Source organism: Choloepus didactylus, chromosome 6, assembly GCF_015220235.1.
Source record: "Choloepus didactylus isolate mChoDid1 chromosome 6, mChoDid1.pri, whole genome shotgun sequence".
NCBI lineage: Eukaryota > Metazoa > Chordata > Mammalia > Pilosa > Megalonychidae > Choloepus > Choloepus didactylus.
This window is the reverse complement of record NC_051312.1, coordinates 55,919,825-55,934,259: the sequence shown is the minus strand read 5'-3', so window position 1 is coordinate 55,934,259 and position 14,435 is coordinate 55,919,825. Positions and strand designations below refer to the sequence as shown.

The 14,435-nt window shown below is 33.8% G+C and overlaps 1 protein-coding gene across 4 annotated transcripts in view; it reads left to right on the top strand.

Moving 5' to 3' along the window:
- The window catches only part of LUZP2 (leucine zipper protein 2), a 654,481-nt gene that overhangs the window by 296,592 nt on the left and 343,454 nt on the right, over positions 1–14,435 (top strand). For all 4 annotated transcript variants that reach the window (XM_037839189.1, XM_037839191.1, XM_037839190.1 and 1 more), the window contains exon 5: positions 9,467–9,529. In XM_037839189.1, coding sequence (XP_037695117.1) covers positions 9,467–9,529 — 63 coding nt within the window. The remainder of the gene's footprint in view (positions 1–9,466; positions 9,530–14,435) is intronic.

The window sequence follows — 14,435 nt, the reverse complement described above, 5'->3', positions numbered from 1 at the left end:
GGCAGTAAACTAATTAGGATCCACCTTGAATGGGTGGGGGTCACATCTCCATAAAAATATTCTAAACAAAAGGTCCAACCCTCAATTGGGTGGGTCACATCTCCATGGAAACAATCCAATCAAAAGATCCCACCCACAAAAAGTCTGCACCCACCAGAGTGGATCAAAAGAACATTTTCCTGGGGTAAACAATAGTCTCAAACTGGGACACTATTATTGTTATTATTATTATTACTGCTACTACTACTATTTTCTAACCATTTAAAATCTTTGTCATCCATTAATACTACAGGAAGAATTATCAGGAATAGATATTCAAATAATGTATTCCAGTATTTATAATTTAGAATGCTTTGTTTCCTCAACTCTATATTTCTGTGTGATGTACCCTCATATTTTCTATTCTAATCTATTTTTAATATTAGTCTTGAGTGTCTGCCCTTTCATGTTCAAAATATATGGAAAATGGTCAGGTTCAATGCTGTTTTTTATCTGGGACCTATAGCTTATACATTCCTTTAACAAACACTTATTAGCATCCTACAGTGAACCATGAATTCCAGAATGAATCATCTCCTTTTTTCTCTAATTATCATCAGGAGCACATATTTGTGAACTTTCTCTCAAGGTAACAAACTGATGCCATTACAAGTTCCTTTCCCCCCCAAATCAGCCCTTCGGAAACAATAGAAGTTAGAGGCAAACATGGACCTAGGAACTGATAAAAACAAGTGAATAACTCAACCAAAAATCATTTGCTCCTACAAAAAAAACAAAAAACAAAAAACAAACAAACGAAAAAACAGACAACTCAAAGGAATGAGCATCCTTATGTTGGGAAGGGTTATTGCTGTTGTCCAGGACAGAGGACAGCACTAGGATACTTGAGAGGTTGGGTGGAAGACAGCTGTAAGTTCTGCTCTTCTTCTCTTCCCCACTCTTGCTTGGGAGTATCACTTTCTGCCCTTTCATCCTGGATATCGGCAGCAACTGCTGATGACTGTTGTCATCATGGTAACATCAATGCACAAAATCAGCCATGCCAAGGGGAGGAGTAGGAGGAATCAGGAATGGGGGAGCCATTACCAGGCCTACCCTTCCCCCCAGCCCCAGAACATTCTGTGGTTTTGAGGTTTGCTTCCTGGACATTATGTCCTTCCCTCTTCTCATCAAGACATCTGACACTTTTTTTTTTTTCTTTTCCAATACATACTGTGGCACAGAGTAATTAATAACCCAAAGAGAAAATTAGCTCTGAGGATAAAGTAAGAAGACATCCAAGTTACCGAGCTACTGTAAAAGAAAGATGAAACATTGAATCACTCATCCAGTCTGAAGCAGAATTATTGGAATAGATGAATTAAGAATTTAAAGTAAACATTTTAAGCACTGTTAATACAAAGGAGGTATTTACAATAAAAGCAAGAACAAGAAACCATAAAAAATGAGCTCATTGGAAATATTACGTATGAACAATACCTGATAGCTGAAATAAAGGAAATAAAGCACACAATAGATGGGATAAGTAACAGGAAGAAAATAGTAATTGTGCCGGTTTGAATGTATTGTGTCCCCCAAATGCCATTATCTTTGATGTAGTCTTGTGAGGCAGACGTTTTGGTGCTGATTAGATTTGCTTGGAATGTGCCCCACCCAGCTGTGGGTGGTGACTCTGGTGGGATACTCCCATGGAGGCGTGCCCATTCAGGGTGGGCCTTGATCAGTGGAGCCATATAAATGAGCTGACTCAAAGAGAAGAAACTGAGTGCAGCTGTGAGTGACATTTTGAAGAGGAGCAAGCTTGCTAGAGAGGAACGTCCTGGGAGAAAGCCATTTTGAAACCAGAACTTTGGAGCAGACACCAGCCACGTGCCTTCTCAGTTAACAGAGGTTTTCTGGAGGCCATTGGCCATCCTCCAGTGAAGGTACCTGATTACTGATGTGTTACCTTGGACACTTTATGGCCTTAAGACTGTAACTGTGTAGCCAAATAAACCCCCTTTTTATAAAAGCCAATCCGTCTCTGGTGTTTTGCATTCTGCAGCATTAGCAAACTAGAACAGTAATTATCACAAAATTCACAGGAAATATTCATAAAAGAGGACCAAAAAGAAAAGAGAGAGGAAATAGAAAATAAGCATTAAAAAGCATGGATCCTAGAAGTAGAAATGCAAACTATATGAGTCATAGAATAAGAGGCCAGATATAAATAGAAACCTTACCAAGTTATAGTAAAATCTAGAATATAAAAACAAAGGTATCGTTAGTAGTTATAAAAGCTAACAAAAGAATGAGCAGATCACCTACAAAATGGCAAGAATCAGATAGATTTCGGACTTCTTAATAGTAAAAATGAGCCTGAGAAGCTGATGATGCAATATTGTTTAAAGCATTGCTTCTAGAATCTTCTGTCCAGCTAAATTGGTGTTCGAATGGTAAGGCGTAAGGGTAAATATTCTCAAGCATGTAAGTATCAGAAGGGTTGCCACACAAAGACCCATTTTGAAAACCCTCTGCAAGGAAATATTCAAAATAGATATAAGTACAGCACACTATGGAAAAAGAAAAGAAAGGAAAAGTTCAAATAAGATGGCAAAAGTAAGCTCCTATATATTAAAATTCTAGAAATCATAATAAATTGAAATTGGTTAAATTTATTAATTGAATTTTTAAAGTGGTTCAAAAAAACTAAAATTAAGAGGATGGGCAATATATGCAAATGTATTAACTTTAAAATTTGAAAAGATTATATTCTTAAAATAAGAAGATAGGAAAATATTTACAAACAACATTAAAGAAAGAAGCCACAGCAATATTAATGCCTGGCAAATAGAATTTAAGACACAATGTTGTCATAAGGGAAGACATTATATCTCAGCAAAATATAAAATTAGGATGAGATGACTTGAACTATAACCGTCATAAATATATATGCAACTAACAGTGCAGCTTCAACATCCACCAATCTATAATTGATAGCACTTCCCAGGAGAAATAGATAAGCAGATACATAGAAGATAATAAAAATGCAATTAATAATTTGAACTATTTAGATATACAGAGAAATCACCAACAAAGTGCATGTATTCTTTTTGAGCATACACAAAACATTTTAGGAATAAAATATGTATTAATCCATAAATGAAGCTCTAAAAATTAAAAATACATATTAATAGCATATATTTATATAAGTATTATGCTCTTCAAACATATTGTTGTAAAATTAAATATAAATTTTTAGAAATGACCCGACTATTCCTTAGGTTTTGAAAATAGACAACATATTCTCTATTAGCCTATTGGTTAAAAAGAAATCACAAAATAAATTAAGAAATACCTTTGGAAGGTAGCATAATAATGATGCTACCTTCCAAAGTAATACTTGAAAAGGAATTGATAGCTTTAAACACATTTATCGGGAAATGTGAAAAGATAACAACATTAATTCAAGAAGTTCATAAAAGAACAAAAGCTCAGATGGTGGAAAAAAGAAAGGCAAGAATTAGGCTATGGCAGAAAGTGATAAAATAGAAAACAAAGAAACAAGAACAAAATCTAAGATCTTTGAAAAGATTGTTAGGATAAAGAAACATTTGGTAAGACTGAACAGTAAGAGAAAGAAGATCCAGATTTTAAAAAATTGAATAAAAAGGGAAAATATTCATATTCCCAATAGGGTTTTAAACAAAAGTCTTATAAGCGACTCTCCAGTGATAAATTTAAAAATATATAGGTAAATTCTTCCAAATTAATGTATATTCCAAAATTTCTGAAAGAAGGAATAAAGAACTTGAACAGACCAATAAAATGTTTACATTATATTGAAGCAAAAGACCTCTTTTCCCTAAAATTCTAGGGAAAGGTGGTTTCAATGGTGACTACCATCTAACTTTTAAGAACAGTAAACTTCTACCATACACATGTATTTTCTGGAAAATAAAATTTTCATGTCATGTTATGATCCCTAAATCTATTAATGAAAATGTACATAAATAAACCCATAGATATATTTCACATATGAAAATTGTTGTAAAAATCCTAAAGTATTACTCAAATAAATGCAAGAGTATATTAACAAAATATACATCATCCATAAATGCAAATATCTGCAACTAAAATAAATTACATATGTACTTACATATATGCATACTTACATATTTATCTCTGCATGGTAATGTATATGTATTGAATTGAAACCTTAATAAATATGAGAATGACTTATGCATATTATAATTTTGAGTTTTTAATTGCTAATGTACTTTTTTATCATTTTATCATTTTTTTTGTTGACTATTACATATATACATAGAAATGATAACTTTTCAAGTAGTTAGAGAGCAAATTTCAAAGAATATTATGGGTTACATTTCCACAATTTCAGTTATTTCCTTATTGGGAAATATAACCTATATGCAAAAAGGAATGTCTTTCAAAGTATGCCTTAACAAGTAATTATATAGGAAATTTCCAAAAATGTTATGAGTTACAGCAACATAGTTTCAGTTATTCCCTTATTGTAAAATATAACATATATACAAAAAGGTAATAAATTTCAAATTACAATTTAACATGCAGCTATAGAACAAATTTCAAGTGAAGCTATGGGTTACAGTTCACCATTTCAATTATTTCCTTCTAGCTATTCTAATACCCTAGCAAATAGTATTCATAATCCTTTGTTCAATTCCATCTTGTCTGTTGCTACCCCTTCCTCTATTTTAATTGCTATCCTGATCTTCAGGGATGTCTGATGTTAATGCACTTCTGATGGAACTAGGGGAAGGTGTGTTTCACACCACTGAGAATCTCAAACATCCTTCCAAATTTTGGTAAAGACTCAAACAGAATACTTCGTGCTTCTGTCTCCCTATTTGAAGATGCTAAGTTAACTAAGGATTAAGCTACACATTTTTTAAACATTTTTATTGTAAATAATTCTAAAATTATTGTCTCTTGATTGAAGTAAATTCAGATACTTGTAGTTTCTTTCTCCCCAAAGGAAAGAAAAAAATTTATTCTATAAATCTTGTTATGTAATTATAGATTTAAGAGCAGATAATCTTAATGTGCTGCCCTCAAATACATAACTAATCACTTTGCCATTTGTTCATGGAAATGAAATACTTTATATTTTATGTGAAAGATGTTGCAAAAAAGTGTCCTCAGTGTTTGATAAATTCATGATAAAATGCTGTGAAACATGAAGGTTATCTTGGTTTATTATATTACAAAATATAAAAGAAGATACATTTTTAGAATATTAATTGAAAAAAGAAGTGTTGTCATGAACTTCTTTATAAACATTTTCACATTTGTTTTTAGCCCCAAGCAAATGATGGAGTAGCAGATCTTTCAAATGTGTGTTCTTCATGGAAAATGCCGACAGCAAGGAAGAATGATCTCTAGGTGTAGCCATAGTAATTAAAGATATTAATGCTCATTGGATGCATTACACTACCCTTGTTAAATTTTATGGCTTAACTATGTGAGACATAATTAGTCTAAAGGTAAGAGCTTCAAGCTTTCAAGCCCCTTAAGAGTATCGAATTGCTATATTCTTCCATTCTTTATTCAAAGTAAATAAATGATATTTTCTGTCTCTGAGGGTTATTTTCTTAACCATCTGCTAGGAATGCTTATTTTTTTTTCCAGAGATGCTAAACACTGTCAGGATTCCAGACCAATGGTCTCAAAATTCTAATACTTCTGAGATGTTCTCAGTAATTTTTAGGTCTTGAATAATTAAACATTGCCTTGTCATAGATTTTTGGTCATGTTTAAATTTTAGATGATTATCCTCTCAACATTTCAATATATTTTCATTTTATGTTTACTTACAAATAGTTGTTATTTGACAGTTACTTTACAGAACCAAAATGTGAGAAATCAGGGAAAATAGTATCAGTGAAGAGCAATTTATTAATATAAGCAAGATAGCCTTAAATAGTTCATGACTTAAAATTAAGACTAACAAAGCCAAAACTTACAGTACTAATAAAGTGCTTGCATAGACATAGGTGTAAAGGCTGTACATTGGGAGGCACAATATTGCTCTGCATACATGTCTAATTGTTGCGTGGTATCAAGTACATCCTGGTGGTACCTTTGTTCTATCAGCAACTTGATTTACTTGATGGCATACATTGTGTGATAAAAATTTTTTGGTTGCTATCCATACCTTTCCAGTTCAAATTTGCCTTGAAAATTAATATGGCCAAAACAATGGGCATGATATGGTTTGGATAGGGTATTTTGGATAATGGGGCTGCTTCTGTTTACATTGTACTTTCACTATCAAAACATTTTTGTTTGGGGTTTCCATACCATTTCAAGGAATGATAATGCATGGAACCCCGTAGAAGGCAGAAACGAGGAGGTGTTAACAGGTGTTTACAGGCTTCTAAGGGGACTTTATGGAAAGGCAAGTCCAGGAGTGAGAAATGATGAGACTTCCTCTTCTAATTAATTATTTGTACAACACTTGTCTTACCACTGCCTCAGCATTAGCCCATGACATCCTTTATCTGCCACAGCTGCTAACTAGCCTGTCCTCTCTGAGGTTCTTAGTTCAAATCTCCCAGAGAAAATCAAATAGGTCCAGACTCTAGTTTGGAGCCAGAACTCACGGATTGTACTTTATTCTTGACTCTGGAGTTTCTCTTCATATGTAGTGGTTGACAAATAGCTATGATGGAAGAAACTGTGAAAGTAATGATTGGGTACAGCGGAGGCACCTGCACAACAGCTCTGGACCACTGACACTGGACTCCAGGCCTGGGTTACATATCTTGACATTATTATATGCCACTCCAGGCCTGGGCTACATATCGTGATACTATTATATGAGAGCAGTACAAATATCCATCTTACTTAAGCCACTGCATTTAGAAATTTGTTGGTTTGTAGTAGCTTAGCCTTTACCATGAATAATTCAGTAATTTGTACCTATAATTGTGATAACTACTAATACAAAATTCACTAGTTACAATAAATTATCTGGTTTTATATAAAATACACATGGTTAAATCTCACAAATGTAAAGTTGACTTTATAAAAGGAGTAAGTTGCAGAAGATTGCAGCACATATTTCCTACAAATTGTTAACACAAAGAAATAGTGTTCATTTTTCATGGGAACTTTCACAATAAATAAAATGTACAAAAATATGCACAGGACTAATCACATCAGAGATAATATGGATTACCTCTGGAGACAGAGAGGGGAAAATAGGTGGGGCTTTCATAGTATCTGTAGCATTTTCTTTACAAAATGATCTGAACAAATTTGGACAAAATGGTTACACCTGTATGCACTTCACATATTACCTCTTGTTCTCTTTATGCTTGAAGTGTTTCAGAACTAAAAATAAGAATAAATAAAAGTAAAAAGTGTAATATACATTGAAAATTAACCTTCCTACTCAACTTGATTCCCAGTGCACAGTTTCAGTCTCTTCCCAGAGAGAACTTGTATTACCATTCACTTCTGTATCATTCTGAGGATCCTCTAAGACTTTGCTGTGCAATACATAGGCACTAGACAGACACATAAAGCTATGGAGCACTAAAAGCACGGCTAGTACAAATTGGGATATGCTGTTTGTGCAAAACACACATAGGATTTCAAAGATGTGTTACAAAAAAAGAGGCAAATTATATCATTAGTAATTGATTACATATCAAAATAACAATTTGAATATACTGAATTAAATAAAATGTTAATAAAATTAATTTGCCTTTTGTTTTGCTTGCTTGTTTTAGTTGGTTTTTTTTTTTAATATGGCTAGCAGAAAATTGAAATCTGCTGTACATGTGGCTTGCATTATATTTATTTTGGTCAGTGCTAGTCTGAGCCCTTTCTACTCAAGATTGTGGCCGGAAGTTTAACAGCATCAAGTGTATCACCTAAAACATGTAAGAAATAACCCTTCCAGATCTACTAAATCAGAATCTGCATTATTGACTGTAACTAGAGGTGATTCAAATGCATATTAAAGGCTGAGAAGCACTAGTCTAATCCACTCCTTTACATATTTGGCTGTGTCCTGGAATCACTTGGGGCATTTAAAAAATACTGATGACTGTCCCACCTCCAGAGATTCTCATTTAATTTGTAGGGAGTGTGGTCTGACAATATGCATATACCCATGCACCAATGGTTCTAAAGCACTGTTCTAAACAACTGTGTGTGAGTGTGTTTCTGTGGGTACTGGGTATGTGTGTTTAAGTGTGAATTAGTTTTTTACACAAATGTTAGCAATTTTATTCTGTTTTGCACTCTCATTTAAAAATATATCTCAGAATTGTTCCGTGTTAGTATTTACAGATCAACCTTATTCTTCTAATAATTGTATAATATTGCTTTAGGAGAAGCACCATAATTTATTTCAGTAATCCCCTATTGTTTTATATTTGGACTCTTTCCAACAATTTCTTGAACAATGATTTTTGTGGTGCTCTTTTTGCAAGGAATGTTTTGTAATACATCTTTGCCTGGAATGCTTTGCCTTTATCTCATGAATTTTATATAAATTTGGACCTGCAGGAAGTGTTTAGTTACATTTGCCAATGATCATCTTTTTTCTGTCAACACTTCTGAAGCACTACTTAAATTCATCCACAGTTGTTAAAATTACAGGAAAAACAACAGTGAAATAAAGCAAAAAATAAATACTTCGAATGTAAATCAGTTTTTGGTTAGTGAATTGTTCCCACTATCAATGATGATAAGGCTTTGGTACTAGTGTTTTATACATTGCAAAGTTCAACATAGCACTACACCTTAATATTGAAGAAATTAAATGTTTCATTGACTATTGTAAGTCAGCTTTTATCATTAGTGAACCAGCTGTGACTATAAAGTCTCAAATCTTAACCGCTGTGTAAAATGCTTTTATATCACAGTACTCAGGTCAGGTAAAGCTGCTATTTTTATGTAAATATAATTGGAATAACTGGCCTGAATTACAGATTCTGACAAAATCATATTCAGGAAGAGTCATCATGGTATCTTAGGTACAGTGATCATAATCCACCCTTTTGGGGTAAGGAAACGCACTACACAATTGATCTCAAACCTGGCTACAGGTCAAAATTAGCTGGAAAGTGTTTTAAAAGAGAAATTTGGGCCCAAACCTAGAATCTATTATTTTAAAAGAACCACATTTTTATTGAGGTTTACCCAGGTAAGAGAATCACAGTCATAATGTGCATGGTTTCTCAGATAAAAGACATTATTAACCTTTTATTACATGAGAAAAGATTGTTTTTATATAATTGGAAAATATATGTATGAATTGAGTAACAAATATTTTATTTAATGAAAAATTTAATCCTTTGTTCGTTGTCAATATTTGTTGAAAAAGAATCAATTGTTTTGCTATATGCCCTAAATCATGGAAATACATTTACCAAAGGTATGGAAATGAATTTGTATTGCACTTACACAATATTCTCTTCATTTTCAGATTAATTTTTTAAAGAGTGAAGTGGAAAGAAAAAGCAAAATGATCCGAGATCTCCAGAATGAAGTAAGATTTATATTTTGGGGAAATTTTATGTAAATCAAAGAATACACATACACATATAAATTTGCCATAAGTTTGGAATATTGATCCTATGCATACTTGGCTCTCATTTATGTACTTATGTGTAGTGGCCAGAAACTCTAAGGCTAAGAATTTCAAAGCCTGTGGATAATCCCTACATTTAAATGTTATTAGTCTAAACCATTCTAGATAATTTTACTTTCTGATTATATTTTCTTTGGTCTAATTTTAAAATTAATTTTCATTTCATGAATTTGTATACTAAATGGCATCACAGGCGTAAAGAAGAAAGGCAGCTATAAATTGGCTGCATGATACAGGAGAAACAATCTAGAATGAAGAATTTATTTAGGATTATCCCAGAGTAATGTAAATTTGACCATATAAATAAGCTGAAACCTCTTCCATTATAGCCTTTCAAATGTAAGGACCCTATAAAACATTGTGTTTTTTTTTTTTTCTCTTTTGATTCTTGGTCTGTCTTGTTATACAACTACTTTATGTTCTACAATTTCTCTGTCTCTTTTCTATTTCTACAATTTTACTTTCTTTATTCTTGGATGCAATTAGTTAATTAGCATCATTAATCCATGGATATTAATGATAAATCTTCCTTGATCAGTCCACTACTGATGGTTTATTTTCAATAACAAATCAATCTCTTCAGCATTCACTAATCTCTTTTCTTCCTTCCTTCTTTCCTACTTTCCTTCCTTCCTTCCTTTTTTTTTAAACAGACATTTAAATGCAGATGAGCTGCATTATTCCAAAATGATTTCTACCTTATGTTAAATTTAAAAAATGGGCTGTACAAAATTGTTGGTATCAATATTCAGTGCCAATACTCTTGATTATAGCATGAAAATGGGTTCTCTGGCATGGAGATGAAGTACAGGAGAAAATAAAGCAAGAATTTTTCAGTGGTTTTTGATATTATGTATTTTCATTTCTTCTAGTGGTCTTTTTCTTGACACTTCTTGAATGTGTGATGAGGTGGACTTGAAAATATTTCTCCTGATTCTTAAATATTACAGATTTCCCTTTTATGGTGAAAAATAGCAGTGGACTTGAATTATCAGAATACTGGGTATATTGACTAATTTCTTGTGGACAGAGGTTTAATAAGGGCTCAGTTAGAGGGCAAGATCATTCAAGCCAATAACTACCAACTGACCATTTACAGCAATGGAAATAAAGCTAAAATGATGTTAGAGTCAATATGAAAATAAGTTAAAATGTGCTTGTGCACAGTACACACACATACACACACAGAGTGCAATATGAACCCAACTGTGTGACAATGAGAAAATTATGGGTTATTTTATATATATATATGTGTGTGTGTGTGTATATATATATATATATATATATATATATATATATATATATATAGCTTGTTTTAGTGGGATACTTTTATAGTGTAATCTTATTTTTCTAACTGGTGGGATAGAGAAATTATAAAAGAAATGCAACTCTACTACTACTAAATGTAACAGTTTACATTTACTGCTAGTTAAATTTACTAGTACTCACTTTATCATGTTGAAAATCTGTGGGAAGAAAATTGATAGAAAAAAATGTTTGGACTGTTTTAAAAAACCTAACAGTGAACAGTATATCATCAACTGTTACTGATTAAATTTATTATTTTCAGTAAAGACCACTGGGTAGAGATTCAGGTGGATTTATTGAACAAAAAATATTTGACTCCTACTCTGTACAGTAAAAGTATAAGGGCATTGCCTGAAAGAGTCTTAATTTAGAAGCAAGGAAAACAGGTAATTTGATTACACAAAATCAAAGAGGTGTGGGAGAAAATATGGGAATAAAAAATATCTTGGAGAAGTTTTTTGTTTTTAGTTCAATTTTATTGACATTGTTCACATGCCATAAAATCATCCAGTGTGCACAGTCAGTTGCCCACAGTACATCATTCAACTGTGCATCCATTGTTCCAGAAAAGAAATAAAAACAAAAAAGAAAACTCAAATCCTCCCATGTTCCAAGCCACACACCCCCTCCATTATTGGCTCATGGTATTAGTATATTACATTTGTTACTGTTGATGAGAGAATGCTAAAATACTACTAACTGTAGTACATAGTTTGCAATAGGTATATTTTTTCCCTATACACCCCACTATTATTAGCTTCAGTTATAGTGTCATATATTTGTTGAAAGAGATTTCTAATATTTGTAAAGTTAATCACAGACATCATCCACCACAAGATTCACTGTTTTATACATTCCAATATTTTAACCTCCAACTTTCCTTCTGGTGACATACATGACTTTAAGTAAGCTTCCCCTTTTCACCACCTTCGCACACCATTCAGCACTGTTAGTTATTCTCACAATAATATGCTACCATCACCTCTGTACATATCCAAACACTTAAGTTCAACCTAGTTAAACATTCTGTTCATAATAAACAACCACTTCCCATTCTTTAGCCTCATTCTATATCCTGGTAACATATTTCTAACTATGAGTTACAGGTTATAATTAGTTTATATCCGTGAGACCACACAATATTTGCCCTTTTGTGTCTGATTTATTTCACTCTATATAATGCCCTCAAGTTTTCTTCATCATCCCATTTTTTAAGGCAGTTTTGTTCACCCACCATACATTCTGTCCTTAGTAAACATTTGATGGTTTCTTGTATAACCACGTATTTATGTGTTACCACCATCACCGCTATCTACAAATATCTATATTATGACATCTCCATTTCTTCTGCAAAGGAGGAGGAAGAGGAAAAAAAAAGAAACAACAAAAAATGACAGCTAAAAACAACAAAAGGAAAGACAGGATTAAACTAAAGTACAATAAAAGAGTCAGACAACATCACCAATGCCAAGAGTCCCATAACCCTCCTTATGTCTGCCTCTTATATGAGTTTAGCTTTGGTATATTGCCTTTGTTACCTTAAAGGAAGCATAATACAATGCTTCTGTTAACTATAGTCTCTAGGTTGCATAGATTGCATCTTTCCCCAATACCACCCCATTTTTAACACCTTGTAAAGTTGACATGCATTTCTTCTCCCTCATGTAAAAACATATTTTTTCATTTTATCACAATTGTTGAGCACTCTAGGTTTCAGTGAATTATACAGTCCCAATATTTATCTTTCCTTTTTACTTTTGTGCCCCACATGCTCCTAACCTTCCTCTTTCAACCATGCTCACAGTCATCTTTGTTCAGTGTACTTATATTGTTGTGCTACGATCACCCAAAATTGTGTTCCAAACCTCAAACTTCTGTCTTTTCCTATCTGTCTGTAGTGCTCCCTTTAGTATTTCCTGTAGAGCAGGTATCTTGTTCACCAACTCTCTCAGTCTGTTTGTCAGAGAATATTTTAAACTCTCCCTCCTAGTTGAAGGACAGTTTAACCGGATATAGGATTCTTGGTTGGTGGTTTTTCTCTTTCAGTATCTTATATATATCATAACACTTCCTTCTTGCCTCCATGGTTTCTACTGAGAAATCCACACATGGTCTTATCAAGCTTCCTTTGTACGTAATGGATCACTTTTCTCTTGCTGCTTTCAGGATTCACTTTGTCTTTGACATTTGATAATTTGATTATTAAGTGTCTTGGCTTAGGTCTACTCATATCTATTCTCTTTGGGGTATGCTGCACTTCTTGATCTGTAATTTTATGTCCTTTATAAGAGATGGGAAGTTTTCATTGCTTGTTTCCTCTATTATTGCTTCTGTCCCTTTTCCCTTCTCTTCTCCTTCTGGGACACCCATGACATATACATTCATGTACTTCATGTTGTCATTCAATTCCCTGAGACGTTGCTCATATTTTTTAATTCTTTTTCCTATCTGTTCTTTTGTGTGTAGGATTTTAGGTGTCTTGTTCTCCAATTCCTGAGTGTTTTCTTCTGCCTCTTGAGCTCTGTTGTTGTATGTCTCCATTGTGTTTTTCATCTCTTGTGTTGTGCCTTCCATTTCCATAGATTCTGCCACTTGTTTCTGCAAACTTTCGATTTCTACCTTATGTTTGCCCGGTGTTTTCTTTATGTCCTTCATCTCTTTTGCTTTATCTTCCCCAAATTTGTTGATTTGGTTTTTGATTTGATTTAGCCATTTCTTTGAAAATCTTTAGTTGACTGTTTCATTAAAATGAAAGAATATCTCAACTGTATCTTGATTGAGGTGTAAGTTTGTTCCTTTGACTGGGCCACATCTCCCCCCTTCTTAGTGTTGTTTGTAGTCTTCTGTTTTCTAGGCATCTGGCTTCCCTGGTTACCCCAATCAGATTTTTTCCAGACCAGAACAGGTTCAGATCTCAGAATGAGGTTATATTCAGTTTCAATCTCCCTGAGTGTGTGTCTTAGATGTTGACAGAGTTTCCTGTGAGGTCTTGATCTGCTGTGCTTTTCCTAACCTGCCCAGCAGGTGGCACCTGTCAGCTTGTCACTCCCAACTGGTGTAAAGAGGTGTGGCCCCTTTAATTCTTAACTTAGTTTTCTTCTGTTTTGACTGTTTTCCCCAGGCCATGGGGTCTGATTCTGAGGGGAGGGCAGGCCCTTGAGCTGGGCCCCACCTCCTTCCTCTTAGGGGAGATACACCCCCTAGGGAGCTATCTTCAGCATTTCAATAGTTCCTTTGTCTCTGACTCTGTCAATTCCACCCCTGTCTGGGTCAGAGCACTGTGAACTGAAAATGGCTGAGGCTCCAGTGAACCACTCAGGTTGAGAGAGAGAAAAAGGGAAAGAAAGCCCCCTTTCAGATCCAGTCCATGGCCCCCCAATTTCACCCATCAGTCAGTTAGAGCACCTGGTCTTCTGGGCTCCCCCTCCTGGGGCACAGGTGTTTTCCGGCTCTGTGAGGTCAGTCTCTAAAAGTCTCTGTATTTTTTTTTCTTTTT